We start from the raw sequence: 27,732 nt of genomic DNA, 5'->3' as shown, positions 1-27,732 counted from the left end.
ACCATAGACTGAGACAGCGTCTGCATGGCCGAACCAGTTCGGTTTTATGGAAGAATTTATAAGATCTGGCCTAATAAATAAAACTTGCTCATGATTCTAAACTCACTTTTTGTGTAAGCAGATCCTAACTCCAATACATCGAGCAAAGTTTCTCTGCACACGAGTGAAATAAAGGATACATTTGTCTACAGTCCACTAAACTTTCAGCAGCGATTTAGTATTCGTAACAAACCACACTGGCGTCCCCAATTTGTCTCAAACAAGGCCCTCCTTCCAGGTGGCACTACAACATAGCTAGAACGAGAAAACACCATATAATCATTTAAAGCCTGCAGAACAGCAACAATGAAACCTAAAGTCTGAGAAATATTAGAGCTTTAACATTCAGTGATATTTGATGCTCTTTAGGTCAAATATTCAAGGATGTACAATTGGCATGGCATACAATCTAGACACCACTTCCTCATCTTGCCACACAAACAAGCCTTGCGAGGTTAAAGGAAAGAATTACAACAAAGCATCAATGGCTTTGCAGATTATCAATGGTATCATTAACTCAATTGTTCTCTATACAATGCAATAGCTATGTACAACAGCTTATATAAGAATTCACAAATCTTCAGCACAACTAAGAAAAAATAAGGCAGCAATAAGATTTAACTGTGAGAAGTATAGGCTCCAAAATAAACCCAAAAAAGTTGAGCTTCGTCATCGTTCTCGGAGATCAGTCATATCAAACTTTATATCGGTGTCCATGTACACATGGGAGCACTGCTCATAGATTGGCGAACCATCAAGAGGTGCCTTATGAGGATGGAAACCTCTCTCTTGACAATCATGGATCACGCCCATACCACCTGGATCCGTGAGATGAAATATACCATGTTTTCTGGTCAAACAAATACATAACCATGATCACAGTCAGATGTCTTCTGATGCTACGATGCTTACAAACTACAGAAAGGGTAACACAAACTAGCAAGCTGCCAAACAACAAAAAAGCCAGTTAACTCCAGGTACGAGAAGATTTGCCAAACCTATGGATAAAACAATAACCACAACCAAACAGGTTTACAACGTAGATAATTTATATTTTAAAGCTTGCAAAGACAATGATGACCTAAAGAAACCATACATTCCTCAAACCAAATGAGACCCAATCTAGTGGAACACTGGAACTAGGCTCTTTTCATTAAGAAGGAAAAGGTGCACAAATTCGAGTCGAAGAGGACTCAAACCTAGGTGGTTGAGATGCACTACCACACCTCCCACCTGAACCAGTTTAAGCTAGTCACACTTCCTGAAACTATATGTTCCTTACTAACCAAGTTATTTTGGAACATTGGTAAACATTGGAAAATAGATGAAACATTGAATAATTTGGCACCCATGAAATTAAGTATCAGGAAATGATGTACAGTATCATATATCAACAGAAGTGTTGAAAAAAATGCAAATAATGGATATCAACAGCATAGAAGGATAACCTTGTTGTGTCAGTAGGTGCCATAACTATTGCAATTGCTTCAGGTAGCATGACCTATCAGCAAAAAGAAAAGGCAAACCACATAATCAAAGTAAAACATTAGGTATTTTCAATTGATAGACCAGTAGATACTTTTTTTTTGGAGGGGGGGGGGGGGGGGGGGGGGGGGGGGGGGGGGGAGGGCACACATAACAAGCGGATACCAAAAATTTAATTACTAGAAAACACTTTGCCAAATCTAATCTTTGGGTATGGATTAGTATTCCAGAAGAGAATTGAACATAATTAAACCTAGTGTGACCAGTCATTAAGCTTATTCTATTGAAGAATAGTAGAAGAACCAAATCTCATTGAGCTACTCCATTGGATCATTCAAATCTGGAACTATGAAAGCGCACTAAGAACATGTATTAGTATTGGAGAACATCTTCACAATAGCTAGAATCCAGTAAGTTTTTCCAAATTTAAACAATAAAAAGAATAGTTATGAATCAAATAAGATCAATGGCTGAGGGACTGGTTGCAGTAATAACCAGAGAACTGTGCCATCAAATAAGCAGAAACATATTATGAGATCCAGTCTGCCAGCATTACCTGATAAGAATAATGATTGTGGAGGTCAATGGAAGAAAGGAAGCAGGACTGTGTCGGATGCGTCTGGGAAAAAAAACATTGAAGAATGTGATATTTTCTCTAGCATGAGTAAAGCAATCAGTCAACCAATGCAACCACAGTTCCAAGTAATTCCAAGACTATTTGCACTTTTGCAGGTACAAAAAAAACATCAAACACCGCATGTAATTTAAAAGATACAGCTCCTGAAAGATTGGAAGAATATTTAATACCAAAATTGTAACGGCCACGTATAATATAAACATGCAAGTGCATGATGTCAAAGTTAAATGATAAATCATAGTGTAGTACATACAATGCTATGCAAACATGCTAAATGTTGGTCAAATTCTTCTGTACGACCAATAAGATAAGACAAAAGCGCTGGATCAGGCACTGCTCAACATGCACAATGAGACTGTTAGGATCGTTAGTGATGCTCCGGAGGTTGTAGCTATGGGATGTGGGAGGTTTGGGGCGAGTCTCTCGGCGGTGGTGCACGTTCGACGCCGTCCTGACGGCCGGCGGCAACAGAGACGAGAGAGAGTCGACTGGGGCTCAAGGGCCAGAGAGAGCTTTCTCAATCTCCAGCTGCCTCATTATTGAATAATTGATTGGCTTATATGTTCCAATCTTACAACTGAAAGTTCCTAAAATTACTCCCTGCCTAACAACTTGAACTGAATCAAAACAAGATCCTAGAAACTAGGACTCCGAATCTGGACTGAACCTGGGCGCGGTCACCCCGCGCCGGCGCATGCGCGCGTTGCACCTAGCCACTTGCACGCTTGCGCCTCTGATACACTTGACCGACCATAACATCTCTCCCGCCGTCGACAAACAGCTCGTCCTCGAGCTGGAAGTCCGGGAAGGCTTGGCGAAACTCAGCGAGGGGTTCCCAGGTAGCTTCATCGGCCGACAGTCCTGCCCAGTGGATGAGAACATGCCAATCGCCACGACGGAGCTGGGCGCGCAGGGCGTGGGCTGGAGCTTGAAGGATACGACCGTTGCGGAGCGGTGGAAGCGCCGGCGTAGTCGCGGGCGGGGTGCCGTGGAAGGGCTTCAAGACGCCAACGTGGAACACATCGTGGATGCGCGCATGCTCCGGGAGCTGCAGGCGGTAGGCGACGTCGCCTATGCGTTCCAGCACCAGGAACGGCCCGGCGAAGCGAGGGCTTAGCTTGCCCCGACGGCCAGGCAGCAGCGATTGCGCCGGGCGGTGGAGGCGGCGAAGAAGCACCCAATCGCCGACGTTGAACTCCAGCGCACGGTGGTGCGCATCATAGTGCTTCTTGGTGTAGTTCTGTGCATGGAGGAGTCGATCGCGAACATCAGCCAGGAAGACGTCCCTGTCCTGCAGGAGTGTGTCGACGATGGCCGTGCGCGCCGTGGCCGGTTCATAGGGCAGCAACGGGGGAGGTGCCCGGCCATAGACCACCTGAAAAGGCGTAGAGCGCAAGGCGGAGTGGAACGCCGTGTTATAGCAGAACTCAGCCCACGGAAGCCACTCCAGCCACGTGCGAGGGCGGTCACCACAGATGCACCTCAGATACATGGCGATGGTCTTGTTCACTGCCTCGGACTGCCCGTCCGTCTGTGGATGGAAGGCAGTCCTCATGCGTAGTTGGACGCCCGCCATCTTGAACAGGCCGCGCCATACGTTGCCGGTGAACACGGGATCACGGTCACTCACAATGGAGGCCGGAACCCCATGTAGCCGGACGATATCGGTGAGGAACGCGCGCGCGACCGAGGATGCCGTATACGGGTGGCCGAGCGCAATGAAGTGTGCATACTTCGAAAAGCGGTCGACCACCGTGAGGATGATGCTTTTGCCGTTCACCTTGGGAAGCCCTTCGACAAAATCAAGCGAAATATCAGGCCAAACCTGAGAGGGCACCTCCAATGGCTGCAGCAGGCCGGCTGGATGTAGTGTGTCTGTCTTGTTCCGCTGGCACACCGAACAGGAGCGGACGTAGTCGCGCACCACCCTGCGATCATGGTCCACGGCGAAACTGAGGCGGAGCCGCTGTAAGGTCTTTTGGACGCCCTCATGTCCCGCCGTGTGTGCCAGCTGCAGCACGTCGACGAGGAGGCGGGACGTCGGCGGAACGTAGACGGCGGACCCACGCAGGATCAGGCCGTCCGCGACATGCCACGGCGCACCACGCGACTCCGTTATGGTGTCACGCAGGTGGCGCAGCGTGGCGTCAGCCTAGAGCTCCGCGCGGAGATCGTCGTAGAGGCTGAACGTGGGTGATGACAGGGCAGCAAGGTGCTCTGCCGGCAGCTCACGGCGAGACAAAGCATCGGCAACCGTGTTCAACCGGCCCGGCCTGTACGCCACAGCGAAATCAAACCCGAACAACTTACTGATCCATTGGTGCTGCGGTACCGTGGAGAGTCGTTGATCGAGCATGTATTTGAGCGCGTAGTGATCCGTGCGCACCACAAACCGGCGCCCCCACAGGTAGGGCCGCCAATGGCGCACTGCCTGTACAAGGCCAATGAGCTCTCTCTCATACGCCGCCACCTTCAAGTGCCGGGCGGCGAATGGCTTGCTGAAGAAGGCCAGGGGTCCGGCGCCTTGGTGAAGTACAGCGCCAAACCCCGTGCCCGACGCATCGCAGTCCACTACGAACTCCATTGTGAAGTCGGGAAGGTGCAGGACCGGCGCCGTGGACAGCGCCTCCTTGAGGGCGTTGAACGCCGCGGTTGCTTCGTCGGTCCACTGGAAGCCGTCCTTGCGCAGCAGCTTGGTGAGGGGCGCTGCGACATTGCCAAAGTCTTTGATGAAGCGCCGGTAGTACCCGGCGAGGCCGAGGAACCCGCGGAGGCCACGCGCCGACGTGGGCTGCGGCCACGACGCCACAGCCGCTACCTTCTCGCTATCCATGGCTACCCCGGACGCAGATATGATGTGCCCGAGGTACGCCACCGACGAGGTGCCGAAGGCGCACTTAGAGCGCTTGAGGCGCAGCTGATGCGCGCGGAGCTCGGTGAAGACCGCACGTAGATGTTGCAAGTGCTCGGTCCAGGAGGCGCTGTATATGAGTATGTCATCAAAAAATACAAGGACACACTTACGCAGGAACCGCTGCAGTACTGCGTTCATCAATGCCTGGAACGTTGCCGGCGCATTGGTAAGGCCGAACGGCATCACTAGGAACTCAAAGTGCCCGTGATGCGTGCGGAACGCCGTTTTGGCCACATCCTCCGGGTAGACGCGCACCTGATGGTACCCGGCGCGAAGATCCAACTTGGTGAAGTATTTGGCGTCGTGCAGTTCGTCGATGAGCTCCTCGACCACAGGGATTGGAAACTTATCTTTGACGGTGTGGTCGTTCAGTGCGCGGTAGTCCACGCAAAATCTCCATGACGCGTCCGGTTTCTTCACTAGCAGCACCGGCGCGGAGAACGGAGAGGTGCTCGGGCGAATTATGCCCTGCTCAAGCATGGTCGTGCACTGCGCCTCCAACTCGTCCTTCTGGAGCTGCGGATATCGGTAGGGGCGGACCGCAACCGGCGCGGTGTTCGGCAGCAGATGAATGCGATGATCACAGGGGCGTGCGGGTGGCAGGCCAGCTGGGGACTCGAAGATGTCGCTGAAGGAGTCCAGCAGCCGGTCCAATAATGCTGGCTCGGCATCGCGAACCGCATGCAGCCGCCCCGCTGGTGGAGTGTCCGTGCGCATGGAGCCGATCCCCTTCCAGAGGACGCGCTTGCCGTTGTGCCAGAACGCCATGCACAGGTCGTCGAAGTCCCACAAGATAGGGCCCAGGGTGCGTAAGTACTTGACACCCAGGACCATGTCGTAGCAGTCGAGTGGAATGGTGTAGCAGTCGACAGTGAAGTGTTCTTCGCCGATGCGGATGGCTACGGCGCGAGCCAGGCCGCGGCACGCCACGCGGTCGCCGTTGGCAACCACCACGTGAGCGCCCTTGCTGTCTTGGAAGTGGAGGCCGACGCGGCGAGCTGCAGCGGAGCTGATGAAGTTATGAGTGGACCCGGAGTCGATGAGGGCAGTGAGCTCATAGTTGCCGATGGCGATGTGGACTTGCATCGTGTCCGCCGTCCGAATGCCGGTGATCGCGCTCAGCGAGATAAGCGGTGGCAGCTCGTCTACCGCCGGCTGTGGGGACTGCTCCTCATCCGGCAGGGGGGGCTCCGAGTCGTGGAAGTCGGTGACCTCCAAGTAGAAGAGGCGCTGGCATCGGTGGCCGCGAACGTACGGCTCGTCGCAGTTGTAGCACAGCCCTTTGCTCCGGCGATCCGCCATCTCCGTTGGCGACAGCCGTTTGAACGGTCGAGGTGGAGTCGTCGGGGTCGCGGCCGGCACCGGCAGCTGCAGCTGTGTCGACGTTGGCGCTAGCAGGGCCAGCGGCTGCTGTCGCGGCGGTGGGCGTGGTGGCCGGCTGGGCGCCACCGGCACCAGGGCAGCCGCGCGGCGCTCGTATGCACGCGCAGCTCCACATCGGTGCGGATGGGTTCGGGTAGGCCCCCGGTGAAGAGCCGCACCTGCTGCATCGGGGTGAGGGGCTCGGCGTGCGCTAGCCGAGCCAGGAACGCCTCCTGGTACCGCTGAACGGATCCCTCGAACGGTAGCCGCGCCAAATCGGAGAGATGGTTGGTGGCGAGGTCTGGTCCGAAGCGCTGGTAACATAGTGCCTTGAACAGCGGCCAGGAGATGGCGCTGACGTCGCTGTAGTCGCGCTCGAGCATGTAGTACCACTGCTGCGCCACACCATTCATGTGAAAGGACGCCAGCCATAACTTGTCGCCCTCCGGCGTGCGCTGTGCCCTGAAGAAGTGGTCACACTTGTTCAGCCAGCCGAGAGGGTCTCGACGCCGTCGAACGTGGGGAAGTTCAGTTTCTGGAAGCGCGGAACGCCCAACGCGTCCGCGTGTCCCTCGTACGGCGCCGGTTGCTGCTGAGGCAGGGACATGTCGAACGACGGCAATGGAGACGGCGAATGTGGGAACGGAATCTGGTGGATTGGCAGCATCGGTGGTGGCCCTGACTGCTGCCCCTGCGCCGCGGTATGAACCACGGCGGAGTCCGTGGTAGGCAACGGTGGGATGCCGCCGTACCCCGGCAGCCCATACGGGAGAGCGGTGGACGGCGAGACGAGGGACGATGGACCGGCTGGTGATGGTGAAGTGCGGCCCTCCATGGCCGACAGCCTTGTGGCGAACTGGCCCATCTGTCGCTGCAGACCGTAAACGGCAGCAGCGAGGGTGGTGGCGGGGGCGGAACGGTGGTGGTGGTCACGGTGGTGGTATTGGCTGCGGCGGCGGTGGTGGTTGGGGAAACGGCGTAGGTGGGCGGAACGGTGGTGGTGTGAACTCCGGACATCAGGCCTGACCACGATACCAGATTGTTAGGATCGTTAGTGATGCTCCGGAGGTTGTAGCTATGGGATGTGGGAGGTTTGGGGCGAGTCTCTCGGCGGTGGTGCACGTTCGACGCCGTCCTGACGGCCGGCGGCAACAGAGACGAGAGAGAGTCGACTGGGGCTCAAGGGCCAGAGAGCTTTCTCAATCTCCAGCTGCCTCATTATTGAATAATTGATTGGCTTATATGTTCCAATCTTACAACTGAAAGTTCCTAAAATTACTCCCTGCCTAACAACTTGAACTGAATCAAAACAAGATCCTAGAAACTAGGACTCCGAATCTGGACTGAACCTGGGCGCGGTCACCCCGCGCCGGCGCATGCGCGCGTTGCACCTAGCCACTTGCACGCTTGCGCCTCTGATACACTTGACCGACCATAACAGAGACTCAGCCTGGTGTAGCAGAAATGAAGACCATAGGCAAAAATCTCTATCAGACACCCAAGCTTCCATGTTCCATGACAGGTCAAACCAAGCTAAAGATTTTTCATATCATAATATCCATATTTATAAAGCACTTGCAATGCTTAAGCAGATATTTTTGCACAAGGCAGAAGTAGCTTGAAAACAAGTAAGCATCTTCATCAGTATGTTCTTACAAATATTGAGTGTAGTCAAGGGCGCAAGTGGGTATCCAATGGTGTTTTGTGGGTCAGCTAGCCTAGTTCATGTCTCTCCCTAAATTAATTACATGGCATGACATTCTAGTTCATCTTAACAAGTTTAAGGTTGACCCAATGACCCAAAAATGAGGGACTTGCATCCCTAAGTGTAATCCATATACCCTTTTTTTCCTTCTCTAGGGGATGGAGACATACTCCCTCCGTCCTGAAATATTAAGGTATCTGAGCAATTTTAGGACATTATATGGTAAACAAATGCACATGTAACCCTCCCTGATTACCATATTTGGATTGGTGGTAGACATTAATGGTAGCCTGGTAGGTATGCATGTGAATGTTTCCTTTTAGAGGGTTTGTACACCTAAAATCCATTATAATTTGGGACAAATTTGAATGCTTGGATACCTTATATTACAGGACGGAGGGAGTAGAGTACATCTACCTTATTCACTTCACTTGAGAAACCAAAAGAAAGTGTCCAAGTTAGATAGAACTCACATGAATCCAACCAAGAGTGAACAGTGAGCCTGTGTCCTGAACTTCAAATAGTTCTTCTTCATTTGTAGCTTCACACTGGACAAAGAAAGTCATGCCATTCAGTACTAAACTCAAGTACAGGGGTACAAGCGTACAGCATTGCATGTGTTGTTAACTTTGCAATAAAAAGAATAGGAATGGAACGGTGAAGACAAAGATAAAAAGTAAAAACTAAGATCCTACCGTATTAGATGTTGATTTCTGCTTTGGAATAATTAAGGTTGTCACATAAAAAGTCCTCTTTTTCTACATGAAAAAAATACGAAGTGTCAGAAATCCAGCAAACCACCATTCTTATTTCCTATAAGTGATGTATTCATACCAGGGTACCAGCAAGAACCCCACAGGTTTCTAAGCTTCTTTTGGTGTTTGACTCAGCAACCCTTAGAAAACACTCCATCAACTTGATCGGCTAACAACAACGCACAATGAAATAAACAATCAAAGTAAGTTAAAAAAGTACATGAGTTAGAATTTAGAAATGTTAGAAACGAAATAGATGGAAGAACCTAAATTGTTATAAATAAAATATGTATGCATGAAATGCAATGTGATGATTGATATAGATTTTATAAAGGAAAAAGATGCATTTCAAACTTACAACATGCAAGTTCTGAAAACGGGCAGTTCCTGAGGTCGGAAGACCTGGTGTTGGATCAGCAACTCTTGATGGAGAAATTGGCCTTTGTACCTCTGCCAGAACTGGTGGAGGAGAAGGTTGTTTGATATTCAATTGGAACAACTCTTCTTCCAAACTAGCAGAAGGAAGTGGAGTGCGTTCTTCCGCTGGCACAGACCATCGACCATCATCAAGAGAGAGAACAGATTTCATATCATCATTGTCATTTGAGGAGCTATCTGGAGGTGGAGGTGCAGTACTGGGACTATGCGAATCATCTTGGTTCAAGATGGATGGCACTAAACTGCAGAAGCAAAGCATCTGATAATGTCAAGCAATAGGAAACAAAATGGCATAGCTATGAGGATGGACTAGTTTCCAAATAGACATGACTAACTGCATCTCCCTCCAATCATTTTCATACATGTCTCCTCTAGTCTAATCTCATACACAAGGCTAAGTTTCTCTTTTAACTTAGGTGATCAAGTAATCTTTCTTTCAAAATTCTATTTGACAGAGTCCACTTGAGCAATACATGTTCAGGTGCCTTTACGTTGGTACAAAATATTTAAAATATTTGTGCAAATTTGTAAAAAATAGCTAAAATTTCTAAAACAGAAAAACCATTACAACATTACTCCATAACTAAGAAACAGTAAGCTTCATTCACCTTGCCAATATCTCATGTTTACCATTAGTAAATTACTGTAAAAAAGGGCGTACCCAGTGCAGAGAGCTCCCGCTCTATGTGGGGTCTGGGGAAGGGTGTAAGTGGCAAGCCTTACCCTCGCCTGTGCAATGCGAGGAGACCGCGACTCGAACCCGGGACCTTCCAGTCACAGGCGGTAAGACTCTACCGCTTGCACCAGGCCCGCCCTTCATTAGTAAATTACTGTAACCATATGAAATTATTGTCATGTATTGTGGAATAATTATTGCTAAAATAAAATTGGGATCTCCAAATGTACAGGTACCTTGTGAAAACAAACACAGAGGAAATCAAAATATTAACGAACGCATAGGACATACATGTGTTTATATTGCCCAAGTACAACATAAACCCAAACATTGAATATTAAAAAGAAACCAATATAAAGTACAAATGACATAAATCTTCCAAAAAATGATCATATTTCATGATTAAGGAAATAAAGATATTGCCAGATCTGCATTTTGAACATAGAACAGTAGAATCTCTCCAAATCAATGAATTTTAAATAAAACAGCCCTTTGCTATTTTTTACAACAGTTGGATTATTTTGGTTTTCCAGTAACCTGATACATGCTGCTGGGACGGTATAATTTTTTAATCCTCTACAACAGGATTTAGAAGAAAGAATTTCACATGAAACAGTTCATATCCTAAGGTATCCCAGTTAAGAGGCATAACCGGTGGAGGTAGAAAGGAATTACACATTGCAACAGAAATGAGAACAATGGAAAAAGTATACTTCTGCTAAAACTATCGGAGGTAATGAGCTATCACCTTGTTATATCATTTTGAGTTAATTCAAAATTGCTTGGATACTGAACCTGTAACAAGCAGTAGGTAAATGCATAAGATAATGCTTGTATGTGATCAAATTCTCAACAAACATTAAACAATGAAGGAAAATAACTATACCTTAATTCCAGTAACAGGCCCATTCCATCGGCCATTAAGACCATTAGGTCCTAATATGGAGTGTCTAGCTAGTGTTTCTTCTTTTGGATATGGTAGATTCATAAATCTGCATAGTTTAGATAACAGATGACAAGGTCTATTGCTCAAAAGTACCAAAAGAAAATTAAAAAAAAAGATCAGGGAAAGAATAGGCCATCTTTTATCTAAAGGGAGCACACTGGACAATATGAACAGTCTAGAGAAGAAAATAATAGTCAGACGAAGGGAAACTATGATTCTGACAGCACATAACTACATAAGTTATTGACCTCTTGCAACAACAATAATTTTGTAAGCCTCCTGTCTTTTTCCTCATGCAAGAATGTTGTTTTTTTAATTTACAAATATAAAGCATTTGGAATGACCAATCAACAGAAAACCCTAGATGCAGTGTTATTCTAGGAGGTATAAATTCATTTATCTAGTTGTAGGAAATTCAGAACATATCGATAAACGTTTCAAAAAAAAAGTATCGATAAAAGTAATACTGACTGATAGGATAAAGAGAAACTACGTTTAACTAATTATTAAAAAAATGAACTGCTCAACTAGAGCTAGATCCTTGAACTGGTAACCCAAGCCATCTAGTGAAGATTCTGAGGAATGAACTATAGTCATGTTTGGTTACAATTGAGGAAAAACAAAATAATTCTAAACAATATATGCTCTGTTTCTTGCAAGCAACATTAATAATTAACTTTTCTTTCTCGAACACGCCCTAAGAATTAGGTTACTATATGAGGATCATATGCTCCCTATAAGCCAACAGTTTTGTTTTGCAATCATCAAGCTACTACATTGTACTCCCTCTAGTTCCATAATTCTTGCTGTTTTGGACAAGTTTGAGGCCAAACTTTTAGAACTTTGATTGACTGTCACTAACTTTTAAAATATTATTTTGAAGACATCATGTACAGATTAGTCATTTAGTCTTAAAAGGTACTTTGATAAAATCATATATTTGTTGATTTTTTGGTATATATTATAATAGAAAATCATAGCCAAAGCTATGTTCGGAAGGCCGTGTCCATGTCCAAAACAACAAGCATGGAAGTGGAGGGAGTAGTTTGTTAGCTAACCAACATGTCAGCTAATCTTCCCTTAACGTAAGTAGTGGCTAGCTGTTAAATAAGAAAATAACTAAATGTCCACACTATAGCTAAGCAAAGTGAAACAATAACATATCACAGACATAAAAATGACCAAAAGGTATGCATACTGTTTCTGGACGCTCGGTAACGATGCCACTTGTCTCCCGGCATGGAAGGGTTTTTGCAATGCTCCATTAGTGCTGCCTACAAATGGCTAAAGAAGAAAAAGAATAAGGAATTATAACATAAGTAAAGCACTTGAGAATCTAAAAGTACATATTCTCCATCTCTTCTTCCCAGAATGCTTCACAATATTACAGGCTAGAAAATGCAGTGTGATGCAGTGCATACCTGTGGAGTATAATAGCTTGGAGTACGCTGCTCTATCCTATGAGTTGTACCATAGTTTCCATTTAGACTATTAGTATTAGATTCCACAGTACCTCCTCTGTTATGCTCGGCAACCTGCCGCTGCACAACTGGCTTCAATGTCTCAAGCTCCTTGATAACATCAATAAGTTTCTGCAACAACAGACCATTCATTTTTAGATAAACATCTGGGGAAGATCATACAAGACCAGTCACAAGAAAGGAATTCAGAGATCAATTGGAGAAGGCAAAAGAACATCAATATTTGCAAGGTGTTCTACGTCTAAGTGCCCAACATCTGGGATCAGAAAAGACTGTTCCTCAAAAGTATATCTAAGGCTAGAGATTTGTGATATCCAATCATGCAAAATTGTACACTTCACCAACTTTGAATAACAAAGATAATCTCTAAAGTTGAGCTGAGAGAAATTACATCAAAAAATGCCTTTTCTCTTAACTTGAAGGCATGGTAATCACGATGCTTCGGAATCGTCTCGCACAGCAAGCTGCAGCCAATCAGATGTCAACTATAACATCAATACAGATGACCAACAGTGAGTATAAATGTGACTGAATGCCCAGCCCACCTCGAGTATCTCAGAAGGATGACATACAGGTCGAGGAAGTTACTCTCGTTCCGATATATATTAGCCTGCCAACAACATCGGAGTACCAAAATTAAACACAGTCTAATTCAACACTTTAGCAGTCGCATTAACGACGTAACAAAAATAATCCCCAATTCGTCGAATCGCATCGCCCAAAACCATCGAGGAGAACTGCGGCCAATCGCCCATTACACAACCAGAAAGCTATGCGTTAAGCGACAAGAGATGAGATCTAGAAACGAAGGAGCGATCCACCACGCTGGGCTCCGGGGGATGGTTAGGGTTTCGACCTGTCGGAGGAGGCTGCTCGCGATGCGGAAGTAGTAGGGGAGGCTGATGCGGTGGTCGACGGCGATCGGCCGCGCGCACGCCTCGATGTTGATGGCACCGGCCCTGGCTGGCTGCGGTGGCCCCATGGCCTCTGCTCCGGCGAGGTCCTCCCCTCTGCCGGAACGGCGAGCTCGTGGGCGACGCGGGGTTAGGAAGGGGAGGAATGGATGTAGACTTCGGTAGCTGTGAAGGGCGGCTGCGGTCTAGTTTCCTAAACTTTTAGTCGTTGGACACGTAACTGGATTATTAAATATATACTAATTATAAAACTAATTATATAGTTTAAAATTAATTTACGAGAAGAATCTTTTAAATCTAATTAGTCTATAATTCGACAATGTGATGCTACAGTAAACATGCGATAATGACGGATTAATTAGGCTTAATAAATTCGTCTCGTGGAATGCTGACGGATCCTATAATTTCTTTTTATTAATATCTGAATATTTCATCAACACCCTCACATAACAGCTCCTAAAATTTAGTTACTGCATCGAAACAACCCCTTATCTTTTGAGCTGGTGCCCTTGAAGATCGGCAAATTTAAGTTTGACGTGACGGGTTTAATAAGGGTACTCCTCTGTACAGGAAAAACATGTAATTCTAGCAAATTACCATGTTTTAATATATAAAATGTTTGACCAATTATAAATAAAAAAATAAATATTTATAACAACAAATAAATATCATTATATCAAATATGAAATATATATTCATAATAAATCAATTTGGAGGTATAAATATGAATATTATTTATTAAAAACTTAGTCAAACATGAATAACTTTATCTGACACATAATCTATAGTTGCATATTTTTCTGGACAAAGGGAGTACAATCTTTTATTTATTTTCTTAGAAACCTTTATGTTTTTTTCTTTCAAAAGAAAACTTTATGTTCACTTTTTGTAATACTAACAAAAGTGCGCGCGTGTTGTAACATGTCGGTGATCTGTTATCTGTTCTCTCTCTCACTCCTCACCATCTCTTGATGTGTTTGACAGTGACACTGACACGTGATTGACTTCATAACAACTTCGAAGCGCCTATAGACACATGTATTAGTTAGTTATCCACCTTTACCTCGGTTGGGCATTACTATAATCTACATATTTTTAGGGTTTTTCTTTTCTCGTAGAAAAAATTGGTGATCCTAAGTAGTTTTTTTCTAAGATGGTAAATACTACTGTCTATTTAGACATAGTATATATGTAATTACATAGTTTTTTTTTATAATTTAAAATAGATGAAGTATATGAAAAGCTTGAGGAAACTAAATCTTTCTCTAGCTGTCGGTGCGAAAAGTGACCAACAAGTAAATATTTATAGTTTTGTCGTACGTTGTTATCGGATGTGGCCTAGCACTAAATGACACAGGATTTATACTGGTTCAGGCAACGTGCCCTACGTCCAGTTTTGGTCGGTCGGTGACTTTATTTCTGAACCCAAGTGCTCGAAGTTTGTTGCGGGGTTACAAACGAGTAGGAATAAAAAGGGGTGTTAAAGGCCCGGTCGGACTCTGAATCGAAGGGCCGAGAGTGACAGGGGCTCTAACGTGCGCTAAGTATTGGAGCGTGAATTCTATGTAGCTTTAGAGTTCTAGAGCTGTGGAGCTGTTCGAATGCTCAGATTATCTGGAGCCAGCTAGAGAGTCTGAAAGACCATCCCTGTTGGGAGAGGGCGCATCCCTTTTTATAGGTGAAGGGGGTGACCTTACAAGTCAGAGAGAGAGAATGTGTACGTGCGCTACCTAGTCTTGTTGCCCATACTATTGGGTACAAGACGATTGTCGACACCCATAATACTGTTCATGCCCAGACGCGTCTGACAGGCTTTTACCGTGTTCGCCTGGTATGGTAAATATCGACGCCTACAATACTGTAAGATAAATGTCGGCGCCCACAACACTGTTTTGGTTCTGACACTCCTGGAAGGTTACATAGTACCCGTTTGGCATGACCTGGTGGCACTGTTCTACAGGTGTGCAGGGTATGGTTCTCGATATTGCAGTTGACTTGAGCGACTTACCTTATCTACTCCGCCTGGTCCCCGGGCCCCTACCGAGCGGGCGTCCCCGGTCGGTTGTTCCTGGTCGGTTCCGACCGTGTCGGTCGAAGAAGAGTTGCAAACAGAGGTTCGGCGTATTTCCGATCGGAACAGCGGGTCGGAGTCGGAAGCGAGCGTCGTCCCCTCCTTGGCTAAGCTTTCTGGTCGGAGACTGGATCGCTCTTTCGACCTGTCGTTAGGTAACTGGGCCGGCCCGAGAGACACGCGTTGTCGCTACATCGTCTACTAGACTGAGTTTTTGCTGGGATGTGGGCCTATTGGGGACCCCGGGTTTATGAACCCGACAGGAGCCCCCGAACCCTTTTAGAACTTTTGTGAAGTCGTGAAGGGATTGTTTACACTCATTTTTCGAGCGCACCCGATGAGTGTAAGATCGTGGGTCACTGGTCGGGCGCGACGGAGCACGGACCCAGGCGTCAGGCGTGGCCAAGGGTTCGGGCGTGATGGAGCGCGGACCTAGGCCTCGGGCGCGGTGGAGCATGGACCCAGGCGTCGGGCATGGCTGAGGGTTCGAGCACGGTGGAGCGTGGACCCATGCGTCAGGCACGGTCGAGGGCTAGGGCACGGTGGAGTGTGAACCCAGGCATCGGGCGTGCCCGAGGGGCCAGGCGTGGCGGAGCGCAGACCCAGGCATCGAGCGAGGCCGAGGGGTCGGGCGCGGTGAAGCGTGGATCTAGGCATTGAGCGCAGCCGAGGGGTCGGGCACGGCGGAGCACGGACCCAGGCGTCGGGCACAGCCGAGGGGTGGGGCATGGCAAAGGGTGGACCAAGCCATTGGGCGTGGCCGAGGGGTTGGCACGTGGCGGAGCGTGGATCCAGGTGTCGGACGTGGCCGAGGGGTCGACCACGGTGGATCATGGACCTAGGCGTTAGGCACGGCGGATCATGGACCCAGGCATCGGCCGCGGCTAAGGGGTCAGGCACGGCGGAGCATGGACCTAGGCGTCAGGCACGGTGGAGCACGGACCCAGGGGTCGAGCACGACCAAGGGGTCGATCTAGTTTCGTGCGTTACCCCATCCATGGTTTCCTTAACCAGAGGGGTTGAGCTGACGTCGTTTGCCACGATGGCTCGAGTGACGCACTCAGTGAGCTCACTAACGGGTACGTCCGAGTGGAATCTGAGTCCATCATTCGTAATGGGGTCAGCATAGTCCTCATATGGCATTCCACTGCTCCTGAACCCCGCCTCCCAGTAGATGCTCGAGCCATTCCAGAGACTAATTTAGGTGGCCCGCTGGCCTCCCCTTGATGGAGATTCTATGGGCATGGCTCGAGGTTAGGATCAAACGAGAAAGTCGAGATGACCCTGTTCACTTTAGAGCGGATCTAGCGAGGGCCACTAGGGCTCATCTGCATTTTCTCTCCTGGCTCTGTTTGACGCAATGCGGCCTCGAGCCCTTTGCGGGCCGGTCTTCGAACCCCGGTCGGTCATCGCTCATATCGAATGAGGCGACTACTGCTTTGTGACGCAACACGAAGCGTTGTGATGCAATAATTGCATATGCCATGCTTGGACGTATGGGATGAATGTATGAATGCATGAATGAGAATGGATGAATGTATGATCATGCATTAGAAAATAAAAAGGAGTTTTGGTAGAGTTACCTTGATGGCTCGAGTGATGGGTTTGGGGAGCTCTTATCGGATATGTCCGAATGGAACCCAGGCCTGTCGTTCGTGACAGAGTCGACATAGTGAAAGCTCTAGTTTGGTTTTGGTTAATTGATGAAACCCCAAGTACTAACCTAGTATATCAAAGTGATTATGAGATAGGTAACACTACTCTAAGTAATGAAGCAATGATGAAGATCATGATGATGGTGACGGCATGGTGATGATCAAATGCTTGAACTTGGAAAAGAAGAAAGAGAAAAACAAAAGGCTCAAGACAAAGGTATAAATAGTAGGAGCCATTTTGTTTTAAGTGATCGAGACACTTAGCGAGTGTGATTACATTTAGGATCGATAGCCATACTATTAAGAGGGGTGAAACTCGTATCGAAATGTGGTTATCAAAGTGCCACTAGATGCTCTAACTCGTTGCATATGCATTTAGGATCTAGTGGAGTGCTAACACCCTTGAAAATATTTATGAAAATATGCTAACACATGTGCATAAGGTGACACACTTGATGGTTGGCACATTGAAGCAAGGGTTAGGAACTTCACCGGTGCCCTAGACAGAAAAGACGGAGGTCACTGTAAGTGATCGGATGTTGGTCTTGGTTGGACTGGCGCGTCTAGTCAGGTGAAGCATGAAGACGCTGGCGTTGGTCTTTGACTAGACGCTGGGTCACTTAGTGACCGGACACTGGAAGGTTGCATCCGGTCCTACTGATATGGCAGCACATAGGGGAGTTGTCGTGTGACCGGACACTAGGTGTGTCTAGTCGAGTATGACCGAACGCGTCCGGTTGTGAAAAGTCATCTCTAGATGCTTACTGGAAACGATCGGACGTTAGGGTTCAGCGTTCGGTCACTTTGAGCTACTATGTCTGATCATCACTTAACCGTTGAGATCAGGCAATCAACATTTGAAGAGAGGGGACACGTGGCACGCATCGCGTGACCAGACACTAAGGTCTAGCGTCCGATCGTTTTGACCGGAGCGTCCGGTCACCCCGTGTTGTGCCCAGTGAAGGAGTATAACGGCTCTATTTCATGGGGGCATCTATTTAAGCCCCATGGTCGGCTCAAGCTCACCCTTTTGGCCATTTTCATTGACATAGCAACCTTATGAATTTAGCAAAAGCCCTCCCACTCATCTCCATCATTGATCCATCATCATTGTGAGATTGGGAGAGAATCCAAGTACATTGCTTGAGTCATTGCATCTAGAGGCACTTGGTATTTGTGTTTCACTACGGGATTCACTTGTTTCTCTTGGTGATTGCCACCACCTAGATGGCTTGTAGCAGCAGAGGAGGATTGGCATGAGTTGGTGATTGTTCGTGGCCATCTCTGGTGATTGTGAGGGGATTTGTACCTTCCCCGGTGGAGTGTCGAAAGGTAACTCTAGTGGATTGCTTGTGTCATTGAGTTACCTCACTTGTGGGTAGGTTCTTGCGGTGTCCAATTATGTGGACGAGGTTTATACAACACCTCTTAGCCGCCGAACCACCAAGTGTGGGTCGACACAATGGGGACGTAGCGTGTTGGCAAGCACGTGAACCTCGAGAGAAAATTGGTTATCTCTTGTCCTTTGGTATTCTCCCGGTGATTGATAAAGTATTCATCTTGTGATTGGTTCACTCCTCTACGTAGTGGTATAATCACCTCACTTACTCATTTATATTTTCGCAAACTAGCTATAACAAGCTCTTTAGTGTAGCTAGAATTGAGAGCTTACTTTGTGGATTAAGTTTATCTAGTGGATCTCTTTAGTGTTGTAATTGTGAGAGCTCTTAGTAAGTAGTGACCTTGTAAATTGTGTGCCTAGCGATCATAACAACTAGAATTGTTGGATAGGTGGCTTACAACCCTTGTAGAGTTAGAGCAAGTTTGCATTTTGCTATTTATTATAATAATCAAATTGCTCTAGTCGATTTGTAGATTTTTAAATAGGCTATTCACCCCCCCTCCTCTAGCCATATTAGGACCTTTCAAGTGGTATCAGAGCCGTGGTCACTATTTGATTGAAGGCTTAATAACCTCAGTGTCAAATTATGGCTCAAGTTATGTTCAACCATGTGGGGGGCAAACCATCATTCTTTGATGGCATATGCTATAATTATTGGAAGAGAAAGATGAGGATGTATCTTGGTTCAATCAATGATCAAGTATGGGAGGTGACCAAGAATGACTATGCTATCATTGATCCTGATAATCCTACCAACCAAGACAAGACCAACAAGCAATGCAATACAATGGCTCTCAACACCATATACAATGCCATGGATTCCAAGGTGTTTGAGCAAATCAAGGATTATGAAAGAGCTAATGAGGTGTGGAAGAGATTGGAGGAAACATATGAGGGCACACCGGATAGTGAAGAGTGCCAGGTTGTACATCCTCAAGGATAAGTTGACAAGCTTTAAGATGAAGGATGATGAGAGCATTCTAGAGATATTCCATCAGTTGCAACTAATTGTCAATGACTTAAGGCTTTGGGAGAGAAGATCAAGGATGATGATGTCTCTCATCATTTCTTAATGTGTCTACCTCCAAGATTTGAGATGTTGAGATTGCTTATCATAAGAGGAGGATTGAAGGATATTACCCCTAACCAAGTACTAGGTGATGTCATGACACAAGAGACATACCTGTGTGGAAAGGGAAGGGGTTGACAAGGATGACAAGAAGGAAGAAGAAGACAAGAAGAAGAAGAGTGTAGCATTCAAGGCTAGCTCATCATCCAAGAACAAGGGCAAGTCCAAGAAAGTATCAAGTGATGATGAGGATCTTAGTGACATTGATGATGAGGCCATGGCTCTATTTGTGCGCAAGATGGGCAAATTCATGAAGAAGAAGGGGTATGGTGCAAGAAAGAGAAGAGATCATACCAAAAGCAAAGAATATGTGAGAAGATGCTACAATTGCAAGAGCCCCGATCATGTTGTAGTGGATTGTCCTTACAATAGTGACAATGATGAGGACGAGAAGAAGAAGCACAAGAAGAACAAGAAAGAAAAGAAGGAGAAAAAGATGACCTTCCAAAAGAAGAAGAAGGGTGGAGGCTATGTGGTCACTTGGGATAGTGATGGCTCTTCGGATAGTGATGACTCTAGTGATGATGGCAAGAAATCTATCAAGAAAGTACTAGCAAGCATCGCCATCAACAACAAGCCCTCCATCTTCGACACTTCATCAACATGCCTCATGACAAAGCCTACCAAGGTAAAATATGATGTGAGTGATGATGATGAATGTGAAAGTGATGCTTGTAGGAGCGATGATGATGAAGAAGAGTACTCTAAGGAGGAGCTCATGGACATATGTGAGCAAGTGCACACTTGCTTTGAGATGAAGAGAAAGGAGTGCAAAGAATTGAACAAGCAAGTCAAATTCTTTGAGCAATCTCTTGATGAGCTCAATGCCACTCATGAGAGGCTAATGGAAGCCCATAATAAGCTTGGCAAAGCTCACTCTAAGCTTGAAAAAGCTCACTCCTCTCTCATCGAGCAAGTCAAGAAGGAGGAGGCCAAGAAGGAGCAAGTGATCGTGTTGTGTGATATGGGACTAACATGTGATCTTATTGATGAAACTTTTTATAAGCCATTATAGTTGCTCCCACTAACACTTCTTGTAGCACTACTTGTCGGCAGATTATCGTCGGTAGTTCTCCGAGGGGTATCCCATGAAGGTAGATTGATCGGTAGAGGAGCGCGAGATCAAGAACAAGAAGGCAACAGAGACACACGAGTTATATAGGTTCAGGCCATCAGTATAACGTAATACCTTACTCCTATGGTCTGTTGGCTTGTATTAGCTATTGTATGATATGCCATGATTTTAGAGGGGGTCCCTACCCACCTTATATAGTCCAGGAGGCAGGATTACAAGTCGGTTAGATCTAAGAGATAACCGGAAAGTAATAACTGATTATAGGAATCTTGAGATCATACATATCCTAACAGATCCCGTAGTATCTTTAGGATATCTTCCTGATGTCTTGTGGAAGGCGCTAAACAGAGTCGTGCCTTGCAAGGCTTCTTCTTGTGGGCTGGGCTACCCCTAGGGGTGCAGCCCATGTGGTCTGCCATGGGTATTCGGGGTCGTACCCCCCACAGCTAGTCCCCGAGCACCTTGTATCCGTTGTGCAACGCCACCTTGTGCTTGTCTGAGCAGTTGCAAATGATGCCGAGCAGTCAAGCCCATGGTCCAACCACCATGCTTAACTGTCGAGCAGCGTGAACCGTCGCTGCGTAGTATGAACCGTTGTAGAGCAACATGACCTGTCATCGAGCAGCGTGAACCATCGCCGAGTAGTGTGACCCAAGTACGGCTTGCCATAAGGGTGTAAGGAGCTCAAGTACAGAATTGAAAATTTCTCCGCAGTGAACCAAGTGTGCCCACTTAGAGTCCAAACAAAATTGTAGAAGTCAATCTTCCTCTATAGTCATGTAGTCTTCAAGAAAAAATCCCGCACACTCACCACGAGGTGAAGTGTATCCACTTAGTCCCCGAGCCTAGTAGCAGATGATGTAGTCTTGTGGTACTAGGATCCAAAACTAGAAGAAAAAACTGAAAACCAGCCGAGCAGGCAACCAGTCCCCGGGCACAGCCCAAAAAGAAACACAGCACATTCACTGCAAGGTGAAGTGTGCCCACTTAGTCCCCAAGCCTGACAGTAGGTGACATAGTCACATGGTGCCAGAGTTAGAAACAGAAAAACAACCTAAAACCAATGGAAAAGACCACCAGTCCCTAAGCTGTAGGCGGAGTTATAGGAGTAATCTGACCATGGAGAAAAAACCAGAGTAACAACTGGACAATGTCAGTTACTTAGCCTGAATAAATGGCAGAGAATTCAACAATATTTAGGCGAGGAGCAACTGAAGGCAGCAATAAATAAGCGCCGTGGGCTGCAGTTTGTGCAGAAGCCCATGTAACAGCCCATTTGGCGCATCGGAGAAATCGTAGCGGCGCAGATCGCGGGAATGGTTTCCCAAAAACCCTTGAGTTATAAAGGTGGGGAAAGTGCGTTGTAACAGTACCACCGCCCACCTTTGCCACTCTGCCACTTCATCTTCCGTCTCAGCCACCACACCTCTAGATTCAAAGCCACAAACACTGCTGGCGCCAAACCACATCTAGATCTGAGCGATGACGCCGAAGAGGAGAGCCGCGAACCCAAAGAAAACAAGCCCAAAGAAAGCGGGAAGCGGAGCCGGCCGCAATGAAGAATGGATGGTGTCATGCACCAGAGAAGCGGAGCTTGAAAGAATGGTGACGGCGGGCGTGCTTCCTGACCGTGTCACTAGCGGATGGCGTCAGGCCATTGGTGAGCCCTTTCCAATGCCTAACACCGATGAAGTTGTAGTCTTTGAATATTATTTTTGGCGTGGATTAGGGTTCCCTGTTCATCCTTTCTTGTGAGATATATTGGTATTTTGGTCGATCAGTCTATGCAATCTCCACCCCAATACTATACTACACATCTCGATCTTTATTCACTTCTGTGAGGCGTTTCTTGGGATTCTTCCGCACTTCAACCTCTTTAGACATTTATTTTGGCTAAAGAAGAAAGGCGGCGGTGACTCTAAGGTGGTCGGCGGAGTATATCTGCAGCTCCGGGATGGAATGGCCAATGATTATATCAAAGTACCACTGAACACTTCCTTGAAAGGGTGGAATGCCAAGTGGTTTTATATGAAACAGAACCACCTGGCCATCCGCTGCGATGTGCACCATATCCTGGAGAACCAAAGAAGCTGGTCAGAGAGACCAAGAAGTGTCGACATGGAGCAAGTGAAGGAGCTCCTTGACCTGATTCATAGTGTGGAGCAAGGAAAGGGCCTATCCTGCTTTTGACTACAAGGGCAACAACGACGGAACCCGGGAGAGACCTGAACGGCTATCAAGGAAAGAAGTAATAAGCCGCACCACAGATTTATTCTCCTCCAGTGCCTCATTTAGCTAGCCAAAAGAAACAAAGGCCTTCAACTGTACCAACCCACCTCCTTAGGTAATCATCTTACCTGTCATTGTTCAAATGTCGATTTGCTGAGCAGGGAACTGACTTACTCATGCAAAGATCCATTCGCAGGACAAAGCAGTATATTTTTCAGACCTGCCGAGAGCTGAATGGCTGCCAGCGGTGGATGTCTGACCAATAGAAAACCCTAAAGAAAGTCCCATCGGTATCTCATCAGAATCTAGAGATTCAGATGTTGATCATATGACACGTCCCCCCTGTTATCGGAGAAATCTCGGGGAAAACGGGTAATGGCAGACGAGCCGGCCCAAAAGAAGAGGAAAATGGCGGCTGCCGCTCCCCGTAGACCGGGTGGTATATCACTAGGTGACGACCAGACCAGCCATCCATGGAGGGCCATGGTGATGGAGTGGTCTGATGATGACAAAAATACAGTTCCCCCTCCCCCTAGCGTGTAAACAACTTCACGCAGAACATGCGTGGAGGAGCTACCAAGGGGAAGCGACAAAGTCCCTGAGCAGTAGGCGACGGCAGTCCCCGAGCAGTAGGCGACGTGAGTCCTTGAGCGGCAGGCAATGAGGGTCCTCGAGCAGCAGGCGATGGGAGTCCCCGAGCATCAAATGGAGCGCAACCCGATGGTACAGGCGGAGCAAATACCAGAACAATAGGTGGAGCATAGGCCGACTGTAGAGGAGGATAGACCTCCACCCGATAACATGAAGGTCAACCCCACAGCCGCACCTAGGGGCTCGAACATGCCTCGCCGATTCAAAAAAGCACACCAGCAGACCAAACAGTAAGTAACCTCGCATTGTTATTGTTTTGCTATTTGATCTCTATTTTTTGGGCGATTGACCAAATGTTCGGATGCAGCGCAAAACACATGGAGGATCCTGAAGTCATCTGCCCAGACTAATAAGCAGTCTCAAGCTGAATCCCGAGGCAGAGGTAGTGCCTGCTGCCCCCATGTTAGGGTCCCCTAGTGCTTGGGGATTAGCAGGACAAACAACAACTGCTATAGGTGGAGCTGGAGACGGTGAGGGACCGACATTAGCAGAGGCCAGCTCGGCAACAATGCCCAAAGCAATGTCAAGGTAGCACCAGACCCTCAGGAGCTGAAAACTATAGTGGCCTAGCGAGGCGGACAGAGTCTGGGTCGGCGAGACCAGGAGTGCCTGAGGAGCTAATGGTGCCCCCGAAAGGGTCCTATATCATGCTCGGACCCACTGTCTGACCATGGAGCCCCCCTACAGTGAGCCCTACTACAGTAGAAGAGGAGGACGAGGTCGAGGAGATCGTTCGTGATGAGCCTCGAACCCAATCCATCTGAATTCTTCGCAAGCGTGGTGACAAAGTGGTAGTTGTCAAGGAAGAAGACACCCCTAGAGAAATGAAGAGGTTGAAATCTGCCCTCGGCGAAGTAGTAAAACAAATCGAGGTTGATACTGAATCCTAAAAATTCATCGTTGTCATTGTTTGTTTCCTTCTAGTCATTGTCATTGTGCATTTCCAGGGGATGACTCGAACTGCCGAGCACCTTTACCAGTTGATTAAGAGGATGGAGCCTAATGTGAACGAGGGTCCCGATCTTCTGTCAGGTTCAAGATAAACAATGATTTGTTCAGAGAGCGACACACGGATCTGGCTTCAGATCACAAAGACCCAAACCCTACAACCTTAGCACCACGTCTCCTTTGGTTATCAACCGTGTCACAATTCGGTTGACCTCGCCAAGAAGGCTAATCCCTGCTGCGAATCGAAGAACACAAGTAAGAACAAGATAAAAAGCAACTCAATTAAAGTGACAATTGCAGATGAATGATTAAGCACTCGAAGTTGGGGTCTTGCAAACCGATAACGGCGACTGTTCAATGATAGATTGATCTAAAACAAAACCTAAAATCTAATGATGGTAGCGGCATATGATTATAAAGTTCTTAGGGTCATCGCCTACCCTTGACGCACCCCTAATGGGCCCAAACACGATACATGATCCAATGGACCAAAAGAAGGTGTCGCAGCACCCTAACAGATTCTGGACGCTGACTTGTTTTAATGATTCCCATTAATTCCGAAGATCTTTTGATGTGAAACCACCCGGATTGGATTCCTTATCAAATTATCTTTCCATCTATATGTGGATCATCAAAAACAGAGTCCGAATGTGTCCTGAGTGACCAGTTTAAGGTAGACTGGTCCTAAATTCCGAGGCAGACTCGAACTCAAGTTAGACTGGGCCTCCGGCTTGGCTTGGACGTTCTTGCTGGCCTCCTAAGGTGGTGGCCAAGGAGGAGGACGTCCAAGGGCTTTCTTGGTGGGTTCTCCAAGTCCTTGGGGCATGCTCCCACTTGGACCAGGGTCCCAAGGATGAATAACAAGCCTATAACGATAGTGTAGCTCCCAGCAGAAATAGCGATAGAATATCTTGATGGTTTGGAGGTCTTGCTAATGTGATATTGAGATAAGACTAGAGCTATTTGAAATCTTATCAAACAAGCTTTCCATCAAGTGCTCATTGACCTCGATTGCACTCCAGATGGCTGAGTTATGGCCTTCCCAATGAAGCACTATCGAGCTACTGATGAACCAAAAATTCAACTTTGATGAACTTGCACGTTGAGACATATTTGTACCTATATTCAAATAACGACATGTACATGTGGAACCAAGTGAATTGTACCAAAAATCACTATGCAAATGTAGGAACGAGCTCACCTTATAAACAATGGTCGTATCCGATGGTGGCATGTCCTCATCATCCTCCCCTTCTTGACAACAAACCATCCTCGGATTTGGGATTAGCAGACTCCAAAGTATGTGTGGGAGGTGGTGGTGGTGAAGATGTTGTTGTAGTGGTGAAAGTAACCACTCGCCTTTTTATCGCAGTCTCAACCTTCGCAAATGGTTGCTCCACCCTTGCTAAAATCTGGTTGAGGTTGTTGTCAATGTTGGTATGGTTCTTTTGCTGAACATTCCTAGCAATTCTTTTTCTGCAAGCATAGCAAGCTAGAACAAATGTTTGAGAGTATAAAATTCTATATGGAAAACAATATCTTGTATTTCATGCCTCAAACCACCAAAAAAATGAACAATGGTATCTTCCATGTCCTCTACTATCCCACAATGTATTGCACACTTTTGAAACTCTGTATAATATTCTTGGACAGACATATTGCCCTGCTCTAAGCACTGTAATTTGTTATGCCATTCATGTTTATAAGAAGCAGGAATAAAACGATCACGCATAGCTATCTTAAGTTCTTCCCATGTACCAGGTAAAACATCCTCTACAACTAGCCCATACCACCAAATAATGGTAAAGTCCTTAAACTCACTAGTAGCTTGTCGAACTCTATATTGCTCAGGTACAAGGTGGGCACTAAACTTTTGTTCTACCATTATCTCCCAATTAAGGTATTCTTTAGCATCATAATGACCTGAAAAGGATGGTATGGTCAATTTACCTCTCATACCTTGATGATTATAGTCTATATGTGAGGGCTCATTGTTCTTTATTCGGTCCATCCTTGCAAATTTCTGGTCCATGATTCCCTGCAATTCACTCTTAAACAGAAACTCGTTGTTTGATATTGTTAGAAATTAATATAAATCCTCTATCAACTATTTATGGGTAAGTGGAATCACACTCTCACACATCTTACCAAGTTCTTACAAGGTTCTTACCAACGCAAAGCAGTGGATGGTACAACCGGTGGCTGGTTCGTGATACCTGTGAGGGTGTGACACCAAGATTGCAAGGGTCTTTTTTTGTACCGATCTGAAGTATATGTGGAGCTTGGGAGGCACGAAAAAGAATAAATATATATATGTGGCACATAAGTTAGTGACAGACAACAATATTAAATAAATGTCTAGAGCACTTGTCCTAGTTGCTGGCCTATACGTGTTTCTATCATCAGTTGTGATAAACAAGAGAGGAAACAAGGATGAAAGGAAACAAGTATTAAAGGTAGCAACGGATATGAACAAGGCAAAATATACCACAAACAATAGAGCTATTGAGTGTTCCTTATGTGCTCCTTTTCAATATCTTCTATTCTCTTTTACTAATTTTTTCTTTTATTTGTTGTCCAATCTTTTTTTCTTGCTTTTGCTCTTTTGATTTTTTTTTCTCAGCAAGGAGCACACAAGAATAAACCACAAAAAATTGAGCTCAATTGAATAAAAGATGTGGCCTATAGAAAATTAGGACTGTGCTAAAAAGCATACTAAAACTTGTAGGCCCAGAAACTTAATTTTCCTAATCCAATTTCAGCAAATCTAATTTTTGCTGAACCCAGCAACTGCTGGGATGAAATAGATCTAAAATTTTCTAGCGTTCTCCTGTAGATATAAAATTTTTTCCGTTTCGAGTTCGGATACAAAAGTTATGACTGTTTTAAGGAAGCTGCTCGAATCAGGGCTTTAGTGAACATAAGATGCAAACCGATGATAATACGGAAATAGCAGGTGGGTAGAGGTATCAATCACAAACTAGAAAAGAACACAATCTAAACCAGCAACAAGACTTTGACCTAGGACACAAACTCAACAAAGCAGGACTCTGAAACTGAATCATGCAAAGGCTATGGCGCGGATAGTTATAGGATAGGAAATAAATATAGCATTGGACTATGGGATAAAAGCAAAAACACTCGAACTAAGGGTAAGATGCTGAACTTGATCGGTATACCTGAAGCTCTAATACCACTTAATATGAACGAGGGTCCCGAT

The 27,732-nt window shown here is 46.5% G+C and overlaps 1 protein-coding gene across 1 annotated transcript; it reads right to left on the bottom strand.

Moving 5' to 3' along the window:
- Positions 1-360: 360 nt before the first annotated feature.
- On the bottom strand, positions 361-13,535 carry LOC136456010 (AMSH-like ubiquitin thioesterase 3). Its single transcript, XM_066455760.1, has 14 exons — positions 13,295-13,535; positions 12,984-13,048; positions 12,830-12,902; positions 12,379-12,549; positions 12,156-12,241; positions 10,898-11,003; positions 10,760-10,806; positions 9,256-9,577; positions 8,977-9,066; positions 8,838-8,900; positions 8,616-8,690; positions 2,081-2,143; positions 1,488-1,540; positions 361-889 (listed from the first exon to the last, which is right to left on the bottom strand). The coding sequence occupies exons 1-14, from the start codon at positions 13,418-13,420 to the stop codon at positions 709-711; spliced, it is 1,521 nt and encodes a 506-aa protein (XP_066311857.1). The 5' UTR covers positions 13,421-13,535; the 3' UTR covers positions 361-708.
- Between the last annotated feature and the right edge of the window lie 14,197 nt (positions 13,536-27,732).

The sequence above is a fragment of the Miscanthus floridulus genome, chromosome 6 (assembly GCF_019320115.1).
Source record: "Miscanthus floridulus cultivar M001 chromosome 6, ASM1932011v1, whole genome shotgun sequence".
In the NCBI taxonomy this organism is placed as follows: domain Eukaryota; kingdom Viridiplantae; phylum Streptophyta; class Magnoliopsida; order Poales; family Poaceae; genus Miscanthus; species Miscanthus floridulus.
Note: the sequence above shows the minus strand (reverse complement) of the source record. Positions and strands in the feature narration are given on the sequence as shown.